The sequence below is a fragment of the Electrophorus electricus genome, chromosome 6 (genome assembly GCF_013358815.1).
Source record: "Electrophorus electricus isolate fEleEle1 chromosome 6, fEleEle1.pri, whole genome shotgun sequence".
Lineage (NCBI taxonomy): Eukaryota > Metazoa > Chordata > Actinopteri > Gymnotiformes > Gymnotidae > Electrophorus > Electrophorus electricus.
In genome coordinates, this window is record NC_049540.1 from 29688801 (window position 1) to 29716033 (window position 27233).

Here is a 27233-nt window from a genome sequence, read left to right on the forward strand (position 1 = left end):
GAGGTCCATAAAGGCATGGTGGGGTGAGTCTGGTGTGGAAGAACATGACCCCCCAGAGCCCTGACCTCAACCCCATCAAACACTGCTGGGATGAACTAGAACGGAGATTGATAATGAGCAATTTTGTCCAACATCTGTGTCTGGCCTCACAAATTCTCTGAACGAAGGGGCAAACATTTCCACAAACTCCAAAATTTTGTAGAAACTCTTCTCAGCAGAGTGGAAGAGTGGACAAATTCCATATTAATTTGAATTTAGAATGGGATGTCATAAAAACTCCTGTAGTTGTAATGTATAGGTGTACCAATACTTTTGTCCATATAGTGTACATATGAATAAGCTGAGGGCCTATCAACCCAGTCGGTTTTTCTGAGCTGTCTAAGGCCTGAAACGAGCTGTTTAGATTAGGCGCCCCTTTCTACATCATTAGCTACATCATCCCGCCCCCAGTGCGAGTATCTACGCCCTCAGCTGATACACATCACTAAGGGAGTCATTAACATCATCCCGCCCCCAGCCTGCGTAACTCCACCCAGGGCTTGAGAACTAAAAGCATGTGCTCTCTACTTAGTATCTGACTGCTTCTCTAACCTGGGACTGGCAACAAAGGATTTCCTAAAATAGGGATCAGTGCCTACTGTGTGAGGATAAACTACCGATGATGGAAATGTAAGTGTTAAGAAATCATGATGCTATAGCTAGCTCTCTTTCTTTGGCCTTATAGCATTAGCCAATGTTAATGGCTGCGGTAATGATGTGATTTTCTAGAAAACTGCCATAACTTGCGTTACTTGCTGCAGGATCCACAGCAACGTTATTCTTTCCTTAGTTGAATTCTAGGGCGTTGTAGGGGGTGCTCCGAGGATATAATCCGAGAATTATATTCATATATACATTATACATTGTGTATATATACATAGTATACATATACTGTACATATGTATGCATATATAACAATGTATGTACATATACCGAACTTGAACTTGAACTTGATTAGGCTCTGACACCCTGAATGATGTTTTCCATCTCAAGTATATGAAACAGTGTACAGTCAGTTTAAAAAGTTACGTGGCAGGACTGAGTTACACAGCAGGACTGAGTTACACAGCAGGACTGAGTTACGTATCAGGATGAGTTACAAAGCACGACTGAGTTACGTAGCAGGACTGAGTTACGTAGCAGGATTGAGTTACGTATAAGGCTTGAGTTACATAGCAGGACTGAGTTACATAGCAAGACTGAGTTACACAACAGGATTGAGTTATGTAGCAGGACTGCGTCACGCAGCAGGATGTAGTTACATAGCAGGACTGAGTTACACAGCAGGATTGAGTTATGTAGCAGAACTGAATTACACAGCAGGACATAGTTACATAGCAGGACAAAGTTACACAGCAGGATTGAGTTACGTATCAGGTTTGAGTTATGTAGCAGCACTGAGTTACGTATCAGGATGAGTTACAAAGCACGACTGAGTTACGTAGCAGGACTGAGTTACGTAGCAGGATTGAGTTACGTATAAGGCTTGAGTTACATAGCAGGACTGAGTTACATAGCAAGACTGAGTTACACAACAGGATTGAGTTACGTAGCAGGACTGCGTCACGCAGCAGGACGGAGTTACATAGCAGGACTGAGTTACACAGCAGGACTGAGTCCAGAATCTTTACATGCCCAACCAATGCCAACAATGTTCACATGCATATCTAACAGGTGATCAGAAGTTAGCGACATTAGCATGCTGTGCTAGGGGAAAATCTGCTTTACGTTCACCTGTATTTTGGCAGGCAGGCATGCTCTGCAGTGTGTAGGTATATATGTTAGCATGTTTGTCACTGCTAGAATGAGCAGAGCAATGTTCCAGCGGAAGACAGGTGTAGGGTCTGCAGTGACACATTATCATTTAAAGGAACACACACTCAAACCGGCTGTTGTAAACATGGCTGTTTTGGCAGTCAGAAGGCTACAGCAGTTCTTGATCCTTGTGGTATTTTGACCAAAGCTTGTCACAGACATTTCTGTGTTAGACTCCAGGGAACTGTGTTATCATGCCCTCTTTATAAAAGTTATGTTCCCTTTAATGTACATCACTTTGAATTAACTTTGTGTATAAAACGTACTATGCAAACACAGTTAGTGTAGCTCTGCCTTGAATACTTTAGGATTAGGATCATACCACCCAAGGTCAGAGCCCAGAGGTCAGAGCCCAGAGGTCAGAGGTCAGGGATTGGCAGACAGCTCTCTCTGCTGCCACACGAGTCAGGTGATGAAAGGTCAAACATGCTGTTTCTAACCAGTTGACAGTTTCCTGGCAGAAAGCCTCACGAGGAGCAATCGGACTGCTCGTTAAGCTGTCCATTACCAATGACATCACTGAGGGTACTGCCTCAGGAAAGTTGCCAGTGACAACCAGTGGCATGGCAACAACAGACTCAGCGCTTTTTGGATTTGGGGAACAAATTGAGCAGGGATGGGTGGAAAGAATACGTCTCGGCTGGGTCGTCTCCAGGCCTTACAATTCCCAACCCAACTCCTGCTGATGATGAGGACAGAGTGAAGCCACTCACTTTAAAAAACAGAATTGTGGAACGTCACTGAACTGGAGAACTATGTCCTCTAGAAAGCAGTTAAATTCTACACGACTGTAATGCACAGCTAAGCTGGTGATTTCAGCAGAGGCTGTCGAAACAGCCCCCTCACCTCTCACTCACTCAACCTCTCCTCTCCAGACTTATTACAGTGCTGCCACTTGCTGTTTCCTTTTTGTTTAATTAAGCCTTGCGTCTCCCACAACCACACACACCTTCTCTGCCATCTTTTTCTCACGTACGTATTCTAGTTATTTAGCATAATGGCAGTACTGTGAGTAGGTCTCATGTATGGACGATATACGAAGCAGTGAAAGTAAATGTAATGTAATGTAAAAACGATGAGAAGTGGAAAACAGAAGGAATCAGCTATGCATTCTGGGCCAGCCCTGCCAAATATGACTTGCACGGATCAACTGGCCTGAATTAAATACTGCCTACTGTTAGGTTGGACACATAGAGAGGCATGAATACTAGAACTTTACACTTCCAGGTGTTATTAGTCCAAAGTTAAACCTCAGGTGTAACATGAAACTAACCAACAGCCAGACAGTGTAAGAAGGCCGTGTCCTAATTCACAGTGTACAAATAACGAAACTATACGTGAGACACACAAAACACACTGCGGAAAAGTATTTCTGCTTTTTTTCTGTTTAGTAAAGCAAATGTTGATTCAGTAGTGTTGTAAGATGATACAAATCCATTTGCAGTTATTCATCTAACTATTTGAGCTTCAATTAATTCAAAATTATAAGGGAATGAGGTTGCTTCATTAGTTAAAGCAACCAATATGTTTTTCTGTGTATAAATCAAATCCTTACTACTCAGACCTCGCTTTTAAATACTAACGCCTATTACTTTGGTAATCAATATGGTACTGTCTTAATATCTTCACCTGCCATTTATAAATAAAACAGCATAGCATAGAATCGCACTCCGGTCTGCGTACTGCTACCATGCGGCCATACGACACCACAGGTGTCCCACACTGCCCGTCTCCGCACAGTCTATGCTCGTCGTCAGAGACTCTGCAAACCTGATACTCTGCTCTCTTCTCTCGCTCCACTAGTTTAACAACGTATTACCTGCTTCTAATGGCCTCATTACATCACATATCCTGAGGAGGGCGGTAACTAAGCTGACCCCGTGCTCACCTGATACGTGCCTGTGCTCTGAGAGGCAGGAACAGATGGAGGATGTCCCGAGAGCCCCGCACTGCCTCGTCCCTTGGGGTTTGGGGATAGTGGGTCAGACAGGTGAGTTCTCTAGGAGCGTAGGACAGAGGGTGGAAAGAGCAGCTCGGATGTCTGGTGAGAACTGTTTCACACAGCACAAGTGATTGGAGATAACCGACGAACTGTATTTATCCCATGAGCTCCGGATTCAGTCCGCCATGAAAATAGTAGCAGAAAATATACCTTGATGATAGTTTTCCTTCATCAGACAGGCAGAATAAGGTACATGAGCATGTAAGGTGGTTGTTTCTGAGTGTGTGTAGCTTTCTGGGAAAAAATGAAGAAATGCATGTACTCTGTATACTTGGACAAGTGGAGATACACAGCTGAAGCCATCAGTTTCTACATACCTTAGTGACTTTCTTTAAAACTCAAGTTTTTCCACAATTCACAATTAATCCTAGTATGCATTCCTTCTCTTATGTCAGTTAGGACCACTACTATGTCTATATTTTTATGAATGTAAAATAAATTCTAGAAACTGATTTATTTTAGCTTCTATTTCTTTCATCATATTCCCAGTGGCTCAGAAGTTTAAATACATAGGGATAGTTTTTGGCAGCATGGCCTTTAAATTGTCCGACTTGAGTCAGACAATTAAGGTCACCTTCCACAAACTTCTAACGACAGGTTGCGTAACTGAGTCAGGTTTGTAGGCCTCCTGGCACACACACTTTTTCAGTTCTGCCCATAACTTTTATTTGGGATTGAGGTCAGGGCTTTGTAAGGGCCAATCCATTACCTTCATTACACAGTGAAGGTAATGGAGTGGCCATTACAAAGCCCTGACCTCAATCCCAAAGAAAAGCCACGTAAAAGCCATATAAGCCATTGTGCCATGTTTGGAAGTATGCTTGCTTGGGCTGACTGTCCATTTGGAAGACCTGATGTGCCCGAGCCTTATCTTTCTGGCTGATGTCCTGAGATATTGACTCAATATCTCCACATAATTCTCCTCCTTCATAATTCTCTCTGTTTTGTGAAGTGCACCAGTCCCTCCTGCAGCAATGCACCCCAACAACATGTTGGTGGCACCCATGTGCTTCACGGTTGGGTTGGGTGGTGGTGGTGGTGGTTCTTTGGGTTTCTTTGTCTTGCAGGCCTCTTCCTTTTTCATTCATACGTAAGGATGCTCATTAGGGCCATCAGTTCTATTTCTGTTTCACTGGACCAGGAGATGTTGTTTTATGGTGGTTTTGGAGCAGCAACTCTTTGCTTGCTGACTGACCAGTCCAGTCAATACAGGACCTGATTTACTGATGATATACAGTATATACGGTGGTAGATACTTCTGTACCTGCTTCCTCAAACATCTTCACAAGGTTGTTTGCTGTTGTTCCTGGATTAATATGGATTTTTCCACATAATTACAAGTGAAATGATTTGTTTCTAAACATTTATTGGAAAAATTGTATTTACCATGTTGAGAGTAAATGTTGAGGATTTTACATGGAATATGTGAATGCGATAAAAAATTTTTTATGATTTCAGCCTAAGTATATGCAAACTTATGACTTCAGCTATATCACTGTGATATGAACTGAATCACACATGATCCAGCCAAACAGTAAATCTCAGTAGGGCTTTTTAATTTATGTAGGAAAGTGTGCAGCTTGTGAGCAACAGTTTCCGTCTTATAACAAAGGGGAAAGGCATTAAAGCAGAACGTTAGTTTAGTGAACTGTGAGGGTCCACAAAAAAAGTGTAAACAAAACACGAAGTTGACCTATGCTCATGTGAACTGCATAATCAGCAGATAGCGCCCACGTGACTTAAAAACGCCTGAACCTGGTGACTGAAATGTTAGTTGAAGTTTGAGTAAGTATTAAAGCATTTGGAATTTATTTATTTTAAATCTCTTTAAATATGGGCCTATGTAAACAAACCTGTTTACTGCTGTGAATGTGACGTTAACTGAGTCAAAGTTGCGTAAGACGTCTCCATGTGAGCCCAGTCGTGATGACAGTGAATTAACTGTTTTTGGTTTTACTAAACAATCTCTGATAAAATCTGTTAACAATTTTTACTGTGTGAACATTTCTACACTGGGGAAGCACAACATATTAACTAAACATGTTTTATTTGAAGTATCTGTCAATCCTTTAAAATGTAGGAAAGTTAACTGGCGTTTGGAGGCGAGCCGCTTCACTACTGAATCATTACATCAGAGCCAAGCTCACAGCCCCTAATCCTGTGGCACCATTTTAACACACGTAGCTGAAAAAGTGACATGCAATACTTTTTGGGCAAAAAAACAACAGAGGTAAACACATCGTCACGCCTTATCGTGTTACTCAGCAAACTGCCCTAAACGAAATCTGATGCAGGGTGTGTTCCTATCATAGTGACTGACACACATCTCACACACACACACACACACACACACGAAGTATATATGGAGCATCCCTGGCTGATGCTCATTTGACTTCCTGTGATACTTTTCCAGAATAGGGGCAGCAGCGTTACACAGGCTGTGGCTTCGGCTTGTATGTGTCCTCCAAAGCGCTGTGTGCTTCTGAAGACACAGAGCTTTGGCTGACATGGTGCTCGGGGTGCTGCGCTGGGGAAAAACAAAGCGCAAGAGCACACAGGAGACTGAGCTCGTGGTTTGGGTTGTCACTATTCTGCAAAAACGAAGTTTCCCCAGGGACTGGAGAAGGAAACGTGCACACACACACACAAACACACAAACACACACACACACACACACACACACAAATGCACATGCACGCACGCACACACACACACACAAGCAGTGAGACTCTCAGAAAGGCCACTAGCACATATCAAAACAGGAGTCTTTAACAACAGAACAAAGTCACCTCATGAAGAGCTCTGTGGAGGGCATATTAGACCCCCAGCTGGGTGCTGGCTAAGGTCTCCCTCCTCTGGTGTGGGGTTTGTTATTGCTTCTATCACAGAAAGGCTCAAATGCAAACAGCCAGGAATGTGTAATCAGTTTGTACACCTTTTTGGGATTGAACTCTGCTCACAGTGTGAATGATGAGTGCTGGAGTAAGAGTGCTTAAAATAGGCCTTTCATTCAAAAACTGTTTTAAATTGGCACTCAAATTCTAAGAACACTGAGCTTGCACTGAGAATGGAAATAATCTGAGGGCACTTCTGAGTGTCAGATAAACTACACTGTCCTCTGGTGCATGCCGTAGTGGGTCAGACTCCAGAGACCAGGCCTTCATTTCACTCCACATGCTCCTCTGGGCTGAAACAGACAACTGTGTCTCCAAAGACGCAATTAATTGAACAGCGGTCTTGTGTAAATAACTGCAATTTGCCATGAACAAGAACATCCGGTTCCACGTTAGCCCTTGCCTTCTCTCTCGACTCACTCCTGAGGATGTTACAGAAGGCTGGAATAGTCTTCCAAGTATAAAAGTCAATTAATGTTTCCTGTAATCAGTCAATTCTCCTTAATGAGATTATTAGCACCAGGGCTTATCTTAGAATAGAAGGAAATAGATTACTATGAGTACAGACTCACTCACACACACACACACACACACACACACACACACACACACACACACACACACACCCACACACACACACACACCCACACACACACCCACACACACACCAAAGATACTCCTCAGAAATGACAAACAAAATGCAGCTTTTCCTTCTGGATCCTCTTTGTTCGGAGTTTCACTGATTGGAAATATTTTATTTTCATCTTATCCGTATGTAAATCAAATGACACCAATTGAAGTCCAAAACTCCAACGTGTTTGTGGAGTGGCTAGACAGGATCTGTCCACTGGACATGTGCTAATGCTAGCCACTTTTGACATGAGGTGTTTATCAAAATGAAACATGATAAACAAATTAACTTTTAAGAGTTGTTTTAAAAGAGGGTGCTCTTCCTCCCATTACATTTTTAAATATTTATCATTTAAGACATTTTGTTCATTTCCTTTAACTCCCCTTGACTGTGAGGTGTGAGAGAGCTACTGACTGAGTGACATGCTTTCACACACTTCGTTAAGTTGGCCACCAGGCTAGATTTCCCACGTTGGATGAAAGGGGAGGCCTCTAGCATGGTGCAAAAGTAGCTATATCCTCTTCTTTAAGACACGTCTGTGTGAAGTCAGTGCTCTCGAAACGTGTTATGAATGGAAATTTCAAGGATATTTTGACAGGAAAAACAATGGCTGGCTAGTGTTACGTATAAATGGAATTCTACAACCTTTTCAAGGCTGTTTTCCATCATCCTGCAAGTGGTCGGGATCCCGGAACTGTTTTATACAAGATACGACACGGCAGCTGACTACGCCCGAGAGTTCCGTACGATTGCCGCCGGCAGTGGCTGGAGCGAGACTGCGTTGAAAACCATGTTTCGTCGTGGACTTTCTCCAGGACTCCAGACAGAACTCGCATGCCGAGAGGAGTCGACTACGCTGTCCGAACGTATCAAACTCGCTATTACTGTTGATAACCTTTGATGGACACATCAGCCCTTACAACGTGCACCCCGTCCCTGTACTTTCATACTGGAGGATTCTGACGACGGCTCCGCTGAAGTCCCTGAGCCGATGCAAGTGAGTTGCTAACGCCTCACCTCCCAAGAACTTGCCAGATGATTCACCAGAGGATTGTGTCTGTACTGCAGCGCTAACGGTCACTTCCGCAACAACTGTCCTGTCCGTCCCCGTCGAGAGAATGGGAGGACTTCTACATTGGACACACATGCAAGAACGTCTTCTCTGCTGTATATTAATCGTCAGCTTACACTCCCTGTAGTCCTAATGGCTGATGGTAACAGTTTTTCTCTCTCTGCCTTGGTGGATTCCAGTGCAGCAGTGAATTTTTTGGATGTTGGGTTAGCTATGCAACTAGGAATCCCTAGAGTCACCTTAAATTCCCCACTATGTATTCATTCCCTTAATGACCACCCTATAGGTGAGGATGTAGTCCAACACAAAACTGTCCCGGTCTTGCTAAAGATTGGTTTGTTTCATTGTGAGTCAATTCAATTTCTGCTTCTGCCCATGTCCCGTGACTCCATTATTCTGGGCTTTCCTTGGCTGTTGACCCATGCCCCTTGTATCTCTTGGTCCTCGGCTGAACTACTATCATGGAGTAAACACTTCTTCCAGAACTGCAAGACTTTGCCAATCTTCTCCACTACAGTCGAGAGGCCACCAGCACTACAGTCTGTCCCTCAGCTCTGTAGATCTTCTCAGATGCAGCTCCCCTACCCCGAAGATCTACGCCTTACCCTCTTTCCCGGCCAGAAGAGGCGGCTATGGAAGCTTTTGTCACTGAGGCACTACAGCACGGATTAATTCAACCCTCTATTTCCCCAGTTGCTGCTGGATTCTTCTTCGTGGAAAAGAAAGGAGGAGGTTTAAGGCTGTGCATCGATTACCAGGCCCTTAACAAAGTGACAGTAAAGTATTTCTATCCTCTTCCGCTCATCTCCCTAACCCATGAACGACTGCTAGGAGCTACCATCTTCACGAAGTTGGACTTGTGTAGCACTTACAACCACATACGCATACGTGAGGGTGATGAGTGGAAGACAGCCTTCACTATGACACGAGGTCATTATGAATACCTAGTAATGCCATATGGGTTATCTAATAGTCCCTCAGTTTTTCAGGTGTTTATGGATGACATATTTCAAGATATGAGAGACAAGTTCCTGATTGTTTACATAAACGATGTCCTTGTGTTTGTCCGATCCGATATGGAGCATGTGGATCACATAACGGCCGTCCTGACGTGTCTCCGGCAACATCAACTGTATGCCAAGGCCGAGAAGTCTGAATTCCACACTTTTCTACGGTGTACCCTCACACTGGGACCCCTCTCCATGGACCCTGATAAGGTGACTGCAATGCAAAATTGGCCTGAACCCATCACCGTCAAGGAGTTGCAATGTTTCTTGGGTTTTGCCAACTTCTACAGACGGTTCATTCAGGGGTTTGGCACAATAGCTGCTCCCCTTTCGGACCTCCTCAAGAAACAAAGCAGAAAGCAGCTTCAATTTGACCTCGGCTGTGGATCAGGCTTTCCTAACCTTGAAGGGGGCCTTTGTTTCAGCACCCATTCTCCATCAGCCCAACCCTTCTCTTCTATTCATTGTGGAAGTGGATGCTTCTTAGGTAGGAGTGGGGCAGTTCTGTCCCAAAGACAAGGCACCCCACCTCAATTGTTCCCTTGTGCTTTCTACTCCAGGAAACTACAACCTGCTGAGAGGAATTATGATGTAGAGAACCGGGAACTTCTCGCGGTCAAACTTGCCCTAGAGCAATGGAGACACTGGTTAGAAGGGGCCGAACATCCCTTCTTAGTATACACGGACCATCAAAACCTGGAGTACCTACAGTCGGCTCGATGACTCAACCCAAGGCAAGCTAGGTGGTCGCTGTTCTTCTCCAGGTTTAACTTCACTGTGTCTTCACTGTGTGTTCCTAGCTCCCATACAGTGGGACTTCAAAGATGACCTGGACAATGCGTTGAAGGATGACCCTAGCCCAGGGGAATGCCCCCCAGAAAAACAATATGTTCCAGCTTCCCTCAGAGGAACGTTGCTAGAATGGGCTCATACGACCTTAAGTAATGGACATCTCGGTATCACTCGCACTACATGCGTGTTGTCCCATAAGTTTTGGTGGCCCTCCCTTCCTGACAATATGCTTGATTACATAATGTCTTGTGTAGTCTGTGCTCATTCTCGCACTCCTCACAATTTCCCTGCTGGGAATTACAGCCCCTGCCTGTGCCATATTGCCCTTGGACTCACATCGCAACAGACTTCATCACGGACTTACCTGCCTCTGATGGGAACACGGATATTATGGTGGTGGTGGACAGGTTTTCAAAAATGTGCCGCCTCATTCCTATTACTCACTTACCCACAGCCTTGGAAACAACAGAAACCATGTTCTTTTATGTGCTTGGTCTACCAGAGGAGATTGTGTCTGATTGTGGTTCGCAATTTACATCACAAGTCTGGAAGCAGTTTTGTAAGAATTTGGCCATAACTATGACTCTCTCCTCAGGTCACCATCCCCAGTCCAACCGGGAGGTTGAACATGTAAATCAAGAGGTTGGAAGGTTCCTCTGTCAGTAGGAACAAACAGACTGGCACAAATTCCTCCTGTGGGCGGAATACGCACGTAATTCACTCACGCACTGCTCCACTTGGCTCACTCCCTTCCAATGCGTCTACGGCTATCAGCCAGCCCTCTTCCCATGGGATGACTCCCCCACTGACATACGAGCTTTGGATCAATGGTTTCAACAGAGCTCTCGAACATGGGAGGTTGCCAACGTCCACTTGCAGAGAGCTTCATGTACCCGACAAACGTTTGCCAATCGTCACTGTAACCCCAACATAATATTGCATCCTGGTCAGAGGGTCTGGGTCTCGACTCTAAACATGAAGCTCTGTCTACCCAGCAAGAAACTGAGCCCATCGGTCCCTTCAAGGTGCTTCAACAGATCAATCCCGTATCCTACAAGCTACAGCTTCCCCCGGTATAGTATGAATCCCACCTTCCATGTGTCCCTGTTAAAACCTGTGCACTACAGTCCAGTGTCTGCAGCCACGACCCCCATCAACCCTCCTGCCCCTGTCGAGATCGACAAAGAACCGGCCCATGCCGTCCATGCATTATTGGATTCCCGGAGACGAAACGGGACCCTTCAATATCTTGTTGACTGGGAGGGCTATGGACCTGAGGAGCAATCGTGGGTTCCCAGGGCTGATGTCCTGGATCCCTCTTTGGTTGCGGACTTCCACGCTGCTCATCCTAATTTTCCGGGTGCTCAGGGCTATGGTAGGCCCAGGGCTCCCCGTTCTCGGGCATCTAGTGCCACCCATCAGGTGGGGGCTACTGTAATGAAGCCCAGGAACAACCCTCAGCCCCGCACAGCCACGCCCACTCGCACACCCCCCCCATCTGACTCACCAGAATTCCCTCATTACCTACCCCTTTATAAGCTTCTCCTCCCTGCATAACAGTCGTGAAGTATTGCTCCTATGTGGTGTACCGAGCATTTCCTCATCGTGTGTGCTTTCCCGGTTATTGACTCCTGCCTGCTTTCTAGACCTCGTCTCCTACCTGACCCTCGGACACCTCCTGAACGCTACCCCGTGCATCGACGTCGGACCGACCCGACCACGCTTATCTGTCTTACTGCATGTAGTAGTTTGGTTGCTAAAATAAAACCTCTGCAACTGGATCTTCTTCTACGTGTGTGCATTCGTTACTCACAGCTATTTATATAAGCAATGTAGCTAGCAATAAAGAGCTATTGATGACCCTTGTGGCTATCCAGCTGGTGTCGTTAATCAGTCATCTAACTGCAATGGAAACATCATGAAGAGAATAACGCTGCCTTGGCACACATGGTATTGTAGACCCACATCTTGATGTTGGGGGAACACTGACAAGCCCCCAGTAGATACACTAGATGCTAGATGAGATACTTTCTTAAAAGTCATAATTGATCTTTTACTTCTATTTGAGTAATTATTATCTAAAGTAAGAGTACTTTTACTGGAGTACAGCTTTTGGCTCTACCAACCTGTGTTCAGTCTAATCCAGCGTAAATGAGTTTCATTCGCCCAGAGCACTCTGTGGAAGAGAGTGGAACTTTGGTGAAATGAATTTAAGACCCGTGCAGTTGTTGGAGTTCCAGAGTTCACATTCCACTTTTGTGACTGATATCTGAAACTTCATTACTGCCCCTGTATGGTGTGAGCTGCCTACAGGACCAGCCCTAATCACACTGGGGTTTCACTTGAAGAACCAGCCATCTCTGTTCAGCACCATGGACAGTGTGTGACACACCCTCTTCAGTACTGTGTGCATGGGGATGGAGGGGGGAGGAGTCTGGGATGGAAGCAGGGTGTCTGATCTTTGACTCGCTCCACTGAACATGTTTCTTAGTCGTCAGCTCTCTGAATGAAGCCTTACACACCAACTTTACCTAATGGCAGCACGTGTGTTTGTATGCATGTGCACGTGTTTGTATGCATGTGTCACTAATGCTCCTACTGGTGCTACCAACTGCTGACAGGAGCTCACCTCCTTCCTGAGCTCACCTGTATAGGAGAGCTCACCTCCTTCCTGAGCTCACCTGTATATGAGAGCTCACCTCCTTCCTGAGCTCACCTGTATATGAGAGCTCACCTCCTTCCTGAGCTCACCTGTATATGAGAGCTCACCTAATTCCTGAGCTCACCTGTATATGAGAGCTCACCTCATTCCTGAGCACACCTGTATATGAGAGCTCACCTCCTTCCTGAGCTCACCTGTATATAAGAGCTCACCTCCTTCCTGAGCTCACCTGTATATGAGAGCTCACCTCCTTCCTGAGCTCACCTGTATATGAGAGCTCACCTCCTTCCTGAGCTCACCTGTATATGAGAGCTCACCTCCTTCCTGAGCTCACCTGTATATGAGAGCTCACCTCCTTCCTGAGCTCACCTGTATATGAGAGCTCACCTCATTCCTGAGCTCACCTGCATGAGCTCACCTCCTTCCTGAGCTCACCTGTATATGAGAACTCACCTCATTCCTGAGCTCACCTGTATATGAGAGCTCACCTAATTCCTGAGCTCACCTGTATATGAGAGCTCACCACATTCCTGAGCACACCTGTATATGAGAGCTCACCTCCTTCCTGAGCTCACCTGTATATAAGAGCTCACCTCCTTCCTGAGCTCACCTGTATATGAGAGCTCACCTCCTTCCTGAGCTCACCTGTATATGAGAGCTCACCTCATTCCTGAGCACACCTGTATATGAGAGCTCACCTCCTTCCTGAGCTCACCTGTATATAAGAGCTCACCTCATTCCTGAGCTCACCTGTATATGAGAGCTCACCTCCTTCCTGAGCTCACCTGTATATGAGAGCTCACCTCCTTCCTAAGCTCACCTGTATATGAGAGCTCACCTCATTCCTGAGCTCACCTGTATATGAGAGCTCACCTCCTTCCTGAGCTCACCTGTATATGAGAGCTCACCTCATTCCTGAGCTCACCTGTATATGAGAGCTCACCACCTTCCTGAGCTCACCTGTGTATGATGTGCTTGCTTCTTAGGTAGTGCAGTGCCAGGGCTAGTTCACAGATGTAGAGCTTGACGGTGCTCTCGGAGAAGTGCACGTTCTGTTGTAGGTGGTAACGCAGGTCTCCCCCCAGGAGCAGGTCCACTACCATGAACATGTCCTCCTCATCCTGAAATGAGTACCTGGTTCGTAACAAGAGAGAAGGAACAGGAAAGGGTGTGCATACCAAATTGGCGTGCTCGTTAGGGAGTCGTTAGGGGATCGTTAGGAGCGCATTAGACTTATTACAAATTAATCAGACTCATTATGCTTCATACACACTTTGAGAGAAAACTATATGAGGAGCATAACAAGTGACTTATTTGTTCTCTAGTCAAGACCAGAAATAGTTAAAGTATAAAAAGGTGATTTTGTTTAAATTACCAAGGTAGCAGCCAGAATTAATTTATAAAACCAACTAGGTGTGAATATTACAGCACTGTGTACATTCATTTCTAAAAGCATTTCATAAGAATTCTTGGAATAGTGCCCTGTGGAAGTCTGGGAAGTCATTTTTCAACTCTAAAAGCAAGAATATGACAAAACCACTCTAAAACTCAAACATTTTTTAAGGTGGTATGGTTAACAACCTGGCCTCTCTGCTTGTACCTTGAGCTGATGTATATATATTAAAGGGCCCATATCCTACATTTTTCTTTTCTTTTATATTTTTCTTTAATGTCCACTTACGTTTGTGTGTCATAATTAGCTTTTACACAACCATTTTCCAACCTCTCTTTAACCTTTAGAATTAAACAAGCTGTTTCTGTCATTGTACCTTTAAGACGGATTTAAGATAAATGCAGTGTGACTGGGTGGGGCTAAACAGCTGTGGGCTGAATGTGGGGAGATTTTGTGAGTTTGTCCTCATGTCATTGGAGACCTGCATCAGCAACCTTCCCATCATGCTGCAGAGACCTGCCTTCCCACCATGGAGAGACCTCCATCACCCACCTCCCCACTACACTCCAGAGACCTCCATCACCCACCTCCCCACTACACTCCAGAGACCTCCATCACCCACCTCCCCACTACACTCCAGAGACCTCCATCACCCACCTCCCCACTACACTCCAGAGACCTCCATCACCCACCTCCCCACTACACTCCAGAGACCTCCATCACCCACCTCCCCACTACACTCCAGAGACCTCCATCACCCACCTCCCCACTACACTCCAGAGACCTCCATCACCCACCTCCCCACTACACTCCAGACCTCCATCACCCACCTCCCCACTACACTCCAGAGACCTCCATCACCCACCTCCCCACTACACTCCAAAGACCTCCATCACCCACCTCCCCACTACACTCCAGAGACCTCCATCACCCACCTCCCCACTACACTCCAGAGACCTCCATCACCCACCTCCCCACTACACTCCAGAGACCTCCATCACCCACCTCCCCACTACACTCCAGACCTCCATCACCCACCTCCCCACTACACTCCAGACCTCCATCACCCACCTCCCCACTACACTCCAGAGACCTCCATCACCCACCTCCCCACTACACTCCAGAGACCTCCATCATCCACCTCCCCACTACACTCCAGAGACCTCCATCACCCACCTCCCCACTACACTCCAGAGACCTCCATCACCCACCTCCCCACTACACTCCAGAGACCTCCATCACCCACCTCCCCACTACACTCCAGACCTCCATCACCCACCTCCCCACTACACTCCAGAGACCTCCATCACCCACCTCCCCACTACACTCCAGAGACCTCCATCACCCACCTCCCCACTACACTCCAGAGACCTCCATCACCCACCTCCCCACTACACTCCAGAGACCTCCATCACCCCCCTCCCCACTACACTCCAGAGACCTCCATCATCCACCTCCCCACTACACTCCAGAGACCTCCATCATCCACCTCCCCACTACACTCCAGACACCTCCATCACCCACCTCCCCACTACACTCCAGAGACCTCCATCACCCACCTCCCCACTACACTCCAGAGACCTCCATCACCCACCTCCCCACTACACTCCAGACCTCCATCACCCACCTCCCCACTACACTCCAGAGACCTCCATCACCCACCTCCCCACTACACTCCAAAGACCTCCATCACCCACCTCCCCACTACACTCCAGAGACCTCCATCACCCACCTCCCCACTACACTCCAGAGACCTCCATCACCCACCTCCCCACTACACTCCAGAGACCTCCATCACCCACCTCCCCACTACACTCCAGAGACCTCCATCACCCACCTCCCCACTACACTCCAGAGACCTCCATCACCCACCTCCCCACTACACTCCAGACCTCCATCACCCACCTCCCCACTACACTCCAGAGACCTCCATCACCCACCTCCCCACTACACTCCAGAGACCTCCATCACCCACCTCCCCACTACACTCCAGAGACCTCCATCACCCACCTCCCCACTACACTCCAGAGACCTCCATCACCCACCTCCCCACTACACTCCAGAGACCTCCATCACCCACCTCCCCACTACACTCCAGAGACCTCCATCACCCACCTCCCCACTACACTCCAGAGACCTCCATCACCCACCTCCCCACTACACTCCAGAGACCTCCATCACCCACCTCCCCATTTCAGTCTCATCTTCTACAAATGAACATTGATTTTACAAGATGCAGGTGTGTGGAGGCTCCCTCACATTCCAAGATCTCACCAATTACATGTTTGTACTCGAGAATGAATTACATGCCATGTTACATAAAAACCTCTTACATAAAAAAAACCTTCCTTTTCAACTCTGTCTTTTCAAGTCACTGAGGTGTTTTCAGCCACATTACAGATGAGTCTGAGTCACCTGTGTCGTACATTTGGTGAGCAGATTATAGGCTGGAGACTTTAAAACACAGTGAATAAAATCAAACAAAGCTTGAAGACCAACAAGAGCTTCACTGACAAACAAGATCTGAGCCCGTGTGAGAGATAATTGACCAAGAATGTGTAAGAATGGGTACTGGCTACCAGTGTCCTGACTGGGCTGACTGGACTAACTGGACATGTGGGTTAACTGGACCAACTGGACATGCACTAGCCGGGACCCCTGCAACCGTGAGAATGTGCTTTTAATTACATTGGACTGGTTTGCTTCCTTAAGCGATTCCAGTCCCAATAGTTTCACTATTATTGAGGGTTATTAAGCATTAACTGTCTGTCTTTAGATTCATGGTTGCAGTATACACCTCTTAACGGGTCCTGCCTGTCAGATCTGTTTCAGTAATATTTTCAAACCATGAAAAGCAGACACAGAAGACTCTGTCTCTGGGTAAGACTGAAGTGTCCCGTCTACACTGAGTCACTAAGCACTTAAACATGCACTTAAGCCAATGTTGTAGCCTGACGGTGTTCTTAACGCTGACCTGTTATCACATGAGGAGTATTTGACAGAAACTACAAAGCTCCTCTGTAAGTGCAATATGTAGTGCATAAGTTATACAATTTAGAATTTAGGAATATAGTTAAGTTGCAATATTATTATTATTTTATGTTACATAAGTAAAATTACTATTATTTTGAAGGTATGCGCAAGCCTCGCATGGGTTTTTCACTTTGGCACCCGTAAGACAGCAGCGAGCATGGCCTCTTAATACAATTCACTACAAAACTTTGATAAAATATGTATGGATAACATGAAATACAGTTACCCTCGTCATAACACACAGCCAATGAGTTTTCATGGTATATTTGGAGAAGGAACCTTCGAATAAACCAGTAACAAGAAAGCCACTTGCAAACGGCTGTACTTGGAGGGAATTGCAACTTCTGTAATTCACTCTGAACGAGTGCATCTGCCAAATGCTATATATGTTATTAAGGAGTAGGTATTAACCCAACAGCCAACAGGGTGCACAATACTGATGCCACTGCATCAGTAGCACATTCCCATAGACAGACTGAGTTTTCCATGCTATGATCCAGACCATGAGGCAAACCATGATGTTCCACACCGGGAGACTTGTTTGTTTGTTGGTTTGTTTGTTTGTTTGTTTGTTTGTGTTACTGCTTATGCAGCATATTGTTAATGCAAGATGTTGGATTGGATGCACTTCCCATCCATCACAGAGTTTCACCCCCCAAACAAACACACCCTTCCTCTCTCTCTCTCTCTCTCTCTCTCTCTCTCTCTCTCTCTCTCTCTCTCTCTCTCTCTCTCTCTCTCACCCACACACACACCCTTCCTCTCTCTCTCTCTCTCTCTCTCTCTCTCTCTCTCTCTCTCTCTCTCTCTCTCTCTCACACACACACACACACACACACACACAACACACCCTTCCTCTCTTCCTCTCTCTCTCTCTCTCTCTCTCTCTCTCTCTCTCTCTCTCTCACACACACACACAAAAACACCCACACACACACCCTTCCTCTCTTCCTCTCTCTCTCTCTCTCTCTCTCTCTCTCTCACACACACACACAAAAACACCCACACACACACCCTTCCTCTCTTCCTCTCTCTCTCTCTCTCTCTCTCTCTCACACACACACACACACACCCACACACACACCCTTCCTCTCTTCCTCTCTCTCTCTCTCTCTCTCTCTCTCACACACACACACACACACCCACACACACACCCTTCCTCTCTCTCTCTCTCTCTCTCTCTCTCTCTCACACACACACACACACCCACACACACACCCTTCCTCTCTCTCTCTCTCTCTCTCTCTCTCTCTCTCTCTCTCTCACCCACACACACACCCTTCCTCTCTCTGTCTCTCTCCTACTCTCTGTGAGCCTCACTGTTGTCTGTTGTAAGTGCACAATGTTGTTTCTCGGTCTCAGACTGGTAGCGCCTTGGCAGTAGCAGCATGAATGTTCATGAAGGTGGAAGGGACCCCACAGTGCCTGGACAATGTCCTGTGGCAGGTCCACTCACCCTTCCTAACGTTTCTGGTTCTGTCACTCATATCCTATAGCAACACCCTGTCCACATAAAAGGGCTGGTTTGCTAAAATCTTATCTGTTATAGAGATTTATAGCACACAAGCTTTGTTTATAAAATCATAATATAAGGTGAATATACTTTGCTGTTGCTCTTATGTACATTTTATGTCTCTTTTAGCCAAGTATTAGTACGAGTTCTCTCTCAGAATATTGTGAGTTTATAAATAAAAGGCCAAAAGCATTAAATACGACATTTTTATCCTCTCCTGCAAAGTTGGTGCTTTAAAGATAAAGGTTTCCTCATAACATCAGAATATGCGATGTCAGGAAGTGTGTTTTTAAAGTAGTGAGCTTCAGGATTCAAGATACATCCTACAGTCGAGAATGTTGGCATTGCCAAAATATTTTTGAAATGTTGCAGTTTCATTTTTCAAGCTATATGACATAACCTTGGATAAGTGTTTTCTGTCAAGGTGCAGAACTATTCCCAGTCTCCCCGAGCTGTGGTAGGACCAAACCCAGGAGGTCTCACACTGGAACCTGAGCTGTCTGCCACTGGTCCCATAGCCCCCATTACTGTACCACCTGGATGGCACGTGAGGGAAACCGCCTCAGGATCTGACCAATCATAGTAAACAAAGGAGATGATGGAAGTTTTCCTCTGAGACCTTGGACCAATGACATTGTACTTATTGCAGCTCCAGGAACCCCCCCTGAGAATGGTTTGCAGTAACATTTTCCAACCTGAGTCCCTATCAAGCCCCTATGTTGCTACCTGCAGTAAAAATGTTTGTAGAAAAAGATGAAAGATATATATATAAAAATATAAAAAACTGAAAAGGAGTCACTGTTGTTGAGTCCAACCCAAACCCATAGCAAAGCTTTGATCAAAGTTAGCTTTAACACTCACACTGCCGAGCAGAAAGAAAAATAAGACTCACAAATGCCACAGCACCCCTTCTAAGGTCATTTTCACTTAAAAGCTGTTGGGAAAGGACAGCATATTTATTCTGATTCATGGATAAGCCTTTCAGATAAGACACTCCGAAATGAAAGCCAGTTAGACACAAGTTGATCACCAGGGAGTGGAGATAACAGAACAGATGAGCTCAGCAACTTAGCAAATTTCTGGATTTTTTTTTTTTTTTCATTAGTGTGTCTGAACAACGACACCCCCACCCCAACATACACATCCCAACACACACACTCCAACACCCCCACCCCAACACACACACCTGTCATAGAACCACCCTTGTTAGGTTATTTTCATTTAGTCAGAAAAAAGTTATACAAAAAAAAGAAAAGAAATTAAGTTGGGAGAAACACTTCAGAGTATTTTTGTAACATTTCCGCGATTACACTGACCTTTCAATTACCCCCAAGATTACACTGACCCTTCAGTTATCCCCGAGATTACACTGACCCTTCAGTTACCCCCGAGATTACACTGACCCTTCAGTTACCCCCGAGATTACACTGACTGAGTGGAAGGGCGTTTTGGATAGAGGTCCCTAGCCTTAACCTACACTCATAGTCCATAACCTACACCTAGTTAACCCTACACTATTAGTCACTAACCTACACCCTAATCCTACACTCATAGGCCCTAACCTACACCTAGTTAACCCTACACTATTAGTCACTAACCTACACCCTAATCCTACACTCATAGTCCCTAACCTACACCTAGTTAACCCTACACTGTTAGTCACTAACCTACACCCTAATCCTACACTCATAGTCCATAACCTACACCTAGTTAACCCTACACTATTAGTCACTCACCTACACCCTAATCCTACACTCATAGTCCCTAACCTACACCTAGTTAACCCTACACTATTAGTCACTAACCTACACCCTAATCCTACACTCATAGTCCCGAACCTACACCTAGTTAACCCTACACTATTAGTCACTAACCTACACCTAGTTAACCCTACACTCATACGCTGGACAGGAGATGCTACTGAAAACCAGCTCAGATGAACTGGCCAAAGGAAGAGAGGAATGTAAAGGAGAATAAGTAGGCCTACAGCAGGATAGAGTGGGATAGAGAAGGATAGAGTGGGATAGAGAAGGATAGAGTGGAATAGATCAGGATAGATGGAACAGAGAAACTGAAACATGGAGGACCAGTGGATACAGAGTGAAACAAAGTGGAATACAGGAGACAACAGGAAGAGCTCAGAGTGGGTTGTACAGCGCCTCTCACACTGCACACCTGCAACATCTGGAGTCCACTGAGGCTGAGCAATTGCTGCGCCTGCAGGGGGCGAAATTCCCTCGGAGTTGTGAGAAGGTGCGTGGTGGGAGAGCGCTGAACCACACGGTGTGTGCGTCGCAGGGTGTTATTTGTTTTTTTCTATTATTTAGTAGTTATGAATATGAGCAGCTCCAGGGTTAGTGTTTAGTAATTCATCTTAAGGCATATCCTTCAGTATCTGCGGTAAATGACAGTACAAAACTCTGTGTGATATTTCTGTTAAAATGTAGAGCTAGTGAGAGGGGAAAAACGGAAAAAAGAAGAGTCCTGAAGAAACAGAGAAGCGCAACCGGACGTGTGGCTAGAGGAACGAAGAAGCTCGGGTGGAGCAGCAACCGGACTCGGGTGGCTGGTGAAACACTCAATATCGGGTTAAATAGGGTTGTGAGTAATGGAAACAGGTGTTGGCCAACAATGTGTGTGTGTGTGTGTGTGTGTGTGTGTGTGGAGGGCATGTCTTGGAGGAGACTGTAGTGCCTAAGTATGGGTTCTACCTGACGTGATGTGACACTTTGACACTAATATTAAAGGACAGTAAGGGCGAAATCACGACTATGTCTGCTGGTAGGAAAACTTCGACTACGTCGAAGCTTTTTTTCCAAACATTGTTAGTAATCCTGAACTGGTTCTGCTACTTTGAATAGTTAAGGAGTTAAATGAAAACTATGCTGTGAACGTGGTACAGTTTTTGGTTGTGCATGTTTCCATCCAAAGACCTGAAACGACCCCAGACATCTTTCTGCTTCACGCCTTTGCAGTGGAGAGTCAGAGGAACATGACGAGCTCAGAACACTGCGTCTTAAAATGTGTCCCCAGTTTATCACAGCAAACCTTTGAAATCAAGGTGAGCTACATAAAAGAACAGCTAGAGGGAATTTTTCCATTAATCTAATTTCAAAGGCTTTGATGAGACAAGGTAGAGAAGAACAGCAGATCCAGTCTGGTCACGGCAGACCTGAAAACAGGATACATGGTTGCAACCTCGAAGCCTTCATAGCCCCTTCTTAACCCCTTCATAGCCCCTTCATAACCCTTTCTTATGCCCTTCTTAACCCATTCATAACGCCTTCATAGCCCCTTCATAGCCCCTTCTTAACCCCTTCATAACCGCTTCATAACCTCTTCCACACTCACAAACTGCTGGTAGATTCACGCTCTCATTCCTCTCATTCTTGTTACTCTTGTTGTTGATATTAGTTTCATATTAGTTATGAGTAATGAGAGTTTCAAATTAATTACTGAATAATGTTTTGAAGCTGGAGATTAAAGCTGGAACATCACATGAACATGGTCCTGTTTTCTACAGGGTGGATACACCTGCCGTCCCTGTTAGGCAGTCATAGCTCTGTTAACCGCTAACCCTACCTCTAACTCTAACCTTAACGCTACCTCTAACTCTAACCCTAACCTTAACCTCTAACCCTAACCTTAACCTTAACCTTAACCCTACCTCTAACCCTACCTCTAACCCTAATGTCTAACCCTAACTCTAACTCTAACCCTAACCCTAACCTTAACCCTACCTCTAACTCTAACCCTAATGTCTAACCCTAACCTTAACCCTACCTCTAACCCTAACCCTAACCTTAACCCTACCTCTAACCCTAACCTTAACCCTAAGCTCTAACTCTAACCCCAACCTCTAACCCTAACCCTAACCTTAACCTCAACCCTACCTCTAACCCTAACCCTAACCTCTAACTCTAACCTTAACCCTACCTCTAACTCTAATCCTAACCCTAACCTCTAACCCTAATGTCTAACCCTAACTCTAACTCTAACCCTAACCCTAACCTTAACCCTACCTCTAACTCTAACCCTAATGTCTAACCCTAACCTTAACCCTACCTCTAACCCTAACCCTAACCTTAACCCTACCTCTAACCCTAACCCTAACCTTAACCCTACCTCTAACCCTAACCTTAACCCTAAGCTCTAACTCCAACCCCAACCTCTAACCCTAACCCTAACCTTAACCTCAACCCTACCTCTAACCCTAACCCTAACCTCTAACTCTAACCTTAACCCTACCTCTAACTCTAATCCTAACCCTAACCTCTAACCCTAACCTTAACCCTACCTCTAACCCTAACCCTACTACTAACCTAACCCTACCCAACACTAACCTAACTAACTAACCTTTAACCTAAAAGAGTTCTTCATGAAGATCGGCACGTGGCACCACACACTAAACACGCTCCAGACACACACACTGCGCTGTGATTCAACAAGCTCCACACACACACTGTGCTGTGACTCAACAAGCTACACACACACACACACACACACACACACACACACACTGAGCTGTGACTCAACAAGCTCCACACACACATTGCACTGTGACTCAACAAACTCCACACACACACTGCGCTGTCACTCAACAAGCTCCACACACACACTGAGCTGTGACTCAACAAGCTCCACACACACACTGAGCTGTGACTCAACAAGCTACACACACACATTGAGCTGTAGCTCAACAAACTCCATGCACACACTGAGCTGTGACTCAACAAGCTCCACACACACACACTGTGCTGTGACTCAACAAGCTACACACAAATTGTGCTGTGATTCAACAAGCTCCAGACACACACACTGCACTGCGCTGTGAATCAACAGGCTCCACACACACACACACACACACACACACACACACACACACACACACACACACACACACAGACTCTGCTGCTGCATTTTCCACCAAACACACATTTAACTCCTGCTGTCTGCCCAGGTGGAGACAACCACAGGCAAACACCTGAGCCAGCAGCTGAAGAGCACTGCAGTGGGGGAGGCGAGGTAGCATGTAGTAAGCAGGAATGGGGGGATGAGAGTATGTTATCAGAGGCAGAGAGAGGGAGAAGGAGGGAAGGAGGCTTTGTTTGCAGCTGGAAATCTCCTGCAACATTCCCGACCTTCCACAGTTTCCTTGGACAATCCGAAGCACTTCATATCACCGCAGAGCTGAGAGTGCGGAACGAAGCCAAATATATTCCATACACTCCGGGGGGGATTTCTTATCAACGTGAGCCAACGTGTAAAGGTGTTAGTCCGAGGAAGTCGTTCATCTCAGCTCAGCTGCCAGACTGTCTGCTTTTGTCTTTAGAACAGTAATTAAATGCCTGCCATCGATCTGGCCAGAGTGATTTAGCCTTAGAGCTCACATACGAAAGTCGCCCTAAGAGGAGAGCCAGTTAGCCCTGGGAGAGGCTATCCGAAAGAACCGGAGATTGTAACACTACAGGAGGGTTTAATGGCTCTGTCGCTTGTTCCTAATGAATTGGAAGCTATCTGTGAGGCTTCCAATATAAGATCAAGGCCTGTTAGCTTGCAGATGAAGCAACAGAAGATAAGACGAGAAGATGAGATGAGAAGATGAGGTTTTCAGTATCTTAGGGGCATCAAGGTCACTTCAGGTCTAAATCACCAAGGGAATAGTGCATCATTTTAAACATGACTGTAAAATCCATCAGATAAAACAAGGAGAACTGTCAATGTATTCAGGTTAAGGCTAAAGTAAGGATTAAATTAGGGCTCAATTATGATTAGGTTAGGATGAAGTTAAGACTAGGTTAGGATGAGATTAGGACTAAATTAGGATGAGGTAAGGATGAGATTACTACTAGATTAGGATTAGGTTAGGATGAGGGTAGGATTATATTAGAATGAGATTAGGACTAGGTTAGGAGTAGGCTAGGATGATATTAGGACTAGGTTAGGATTGTAAGGATGAGGTCAGAATGAGGTTAGGATTAGGTTAGGATGAGGTTAATATTATGTTAGGATAAGATTAGGATTTAGGGTTACCAACTGAATAAGGCATGCAAAAGGGAGGTGATGATTTTAGTCTGTTTTATGTTTGGTTTACACTCTGTACACTTAAATCTGAGTACAAATTACTGCAATTATTTTAGGATGAACACTTGGTAATGTTTCATTTAGATTATTGATCATATGTATATGATAAAGATAAACGCTTCACCAACGCTTTGCCATTTCTCTTCTGAGTGCTGAGAATGAAGTGACTGCACAGTGCCCCCACATGCAGAACACAGGACGTGCGGGATATGCGCGACTCACCAGAAGTTGACCAGGAAAGGGTGCTCGAGCGTCTGCAGGATCTGCAGCTCCTTGAAGACATTGCGCACTTCGTTTCTCTGCACACACTTCAGCTTGTTCATGTACTTCATGGCATACATCTTCTTAGTATCCTTCTTCTGTACAATACACACCTAAACAATCACACATGCACGCATGCATGCACGCACGCACACACGCACACACGGGGTCACTCCATGCCTGAAAGTCTGCTTGACCCTCCGAGAGCCTACGTTCCTCACCTGAACTCAGATTTGAACAATCTGAAAAATGTCTAACATGGTGAATGGCTCAGTGATTGGTTCTGTCTCCTTGTGGAGTAATGAGTCAGTTTTAGAGAATGTGAGTCCTTCTGAAGAGTCAATACTCCACATCAAAGAAATTTTCTTTTGAAATCTTTGTTATTAAAGACCAGTCAATTTTGTGGTAACAGACAAAAAAAAGCAAAAATGTGCCATTTTTAATTATTATTATTAATATTTAGTCATCATTCAATTAAATGGTCAGTCCACATTTTAGTTTCTGCTTTTAACAGAAGGATTTAAACAGGTTTGTGGCGAATAACAGAAAATTGTTACCTTTCCAAAACTGCCCTTTCCAATTGCACGCAGGATCTGGAAGTGGTCAAAGGTCACTGTGAAGGAACACAAGAATAAGGTCATGCCCTTGCTCAGCATTCAGGGAACGCAGCAGAGCCCTGAGGCTTTCTGCCACCTTGTCAGCAATCAATCTCCCAGAGTGCCGTGCAGCGCGTTCCTGCCTGACGGATCGTGTTAGCCCCGTGTCTCTGCGGACGCCCTGCCTGTGGTGTACCATGGAAAGAAAACGCGCTCCACTTTTTATTTTTGACTGCTTTCAGCCATCCAGTGACCTGACAACCACAGCGCAGCGTCAGGGCTTGAGGTCTCGAATATATACATGCTAACATTGGTTGCCATGGTGACAGGAACTGCATCCACAGGTGTGTGCAAGGCTGAAAGAATATAAAGCATGACCCCACTCAAAGGTCATGACTAGACCTCCCAGAGATTTGGTAATGTAATGAGATAAAAACAGTCATTTGTTTTTGAAAATCAATAACAGTGTGAGCACTGAGAGCAGAGCATCGGTGCTCATCTCCTGGAGATCTGCTGTTCTTCATTCACATGGTGCTGAGGACCTGGAGCTCCTAAAATATTGATTGATTGATTGTTGAATTCTTTCCATTACAGAGAGACTTAAGAGGGCTAAAAATCCTAAGTGCTACTCCAAACAAATATGTTATGTAGGAAAGAGAATGCAGAATAAATGTCCTGGCTTTTATTGACAATATGGTGAGCATTTACAGAGTCTTTGTGAAGGCCTCAGAGGTCTTTTTTATGGTATCATAAACTGGTTAAAAACATGATGTAGCTAACTCGGACGTAAACAATTCCAAATGCTGATGATATGGTGTGGCTCTGAAACCACAGGAACAGTATTCACAGAAGACTTAGAAAAATTAACGTTTTTGGCTACAGCTAACTTGATATTAAAGCTACACTGCCTGGCCAAAAAAAAAAAAAGGTCACCATCTGGATTTAACAAAGCAAACAGGTAAGAGCCTCCCATTGGATAATTACTGTATGGTGATTATGTTTCAGCTGGCAACAAGTTTTTTTTAACCCTAACTGATGCAGTGAGTAGCTTCTCATTTGTTAAACAACCATGTCGAAAGACACATCATGTTGTCGTGGAAAAGATGTTAATCTGTTTCAGAAGGGTCTAATTATTGGCACGCATCAAGCAGAAAAAACATCTAAGGAGATTGCTGAAACTACTAAAATTGGGTTAAGAACTGTCCAACACATTATTAAAAAGTGGAAGGACAGTGGAGAAACATCATCTTTGGGAAAGGAATGTGGACAGAAAAAAATCTTGAATGATCGTGATCGGCGATCACTTAAACGTGTGGTGAAATCAAATTGTAGTAAAACAACAGTAGAACTCAGGGATATGTTTAATAGTGAAAGTAAGAGCATTTCCACATGCACAATGCAAAGGGAACTCAAGGGATTGGAACTAAACAGCTGTGTAG

General features: G+C 45.2%; 1 protein-coding gene across 4 annotated transcripts in view; it reads right to left on the reverse strand.

Moving 5' to 3' along the window:
- Positions 1-27233, reverse strand: part of stk32a (serine/threonine kinase 32A) — a 46015-nt gene that overhangs the window by 13572 nt on the left and 5210 nt on the right. For all 4 annotated transcript variants that reach the window (XM_035527550.1, XM_035527549.1, XM_035527551.1 and 1 more), the window contains exons 3-5: positions 25756-25811; positions 25160-25311; positions 13875-14048 (exon numbers count right to left, since the gene is read on the reverse strand). In XM_035527550.1, the coding sequence (XP_035383443.1) occupies positions 13875-14048; positions 25160-25311; positions 25756-25811 (382 nt within the window). The remainder of the gene's footprint in view (positions 1-13874; positions 14049-25159; positions 25312-25755; positions 25812-27233) is intronic.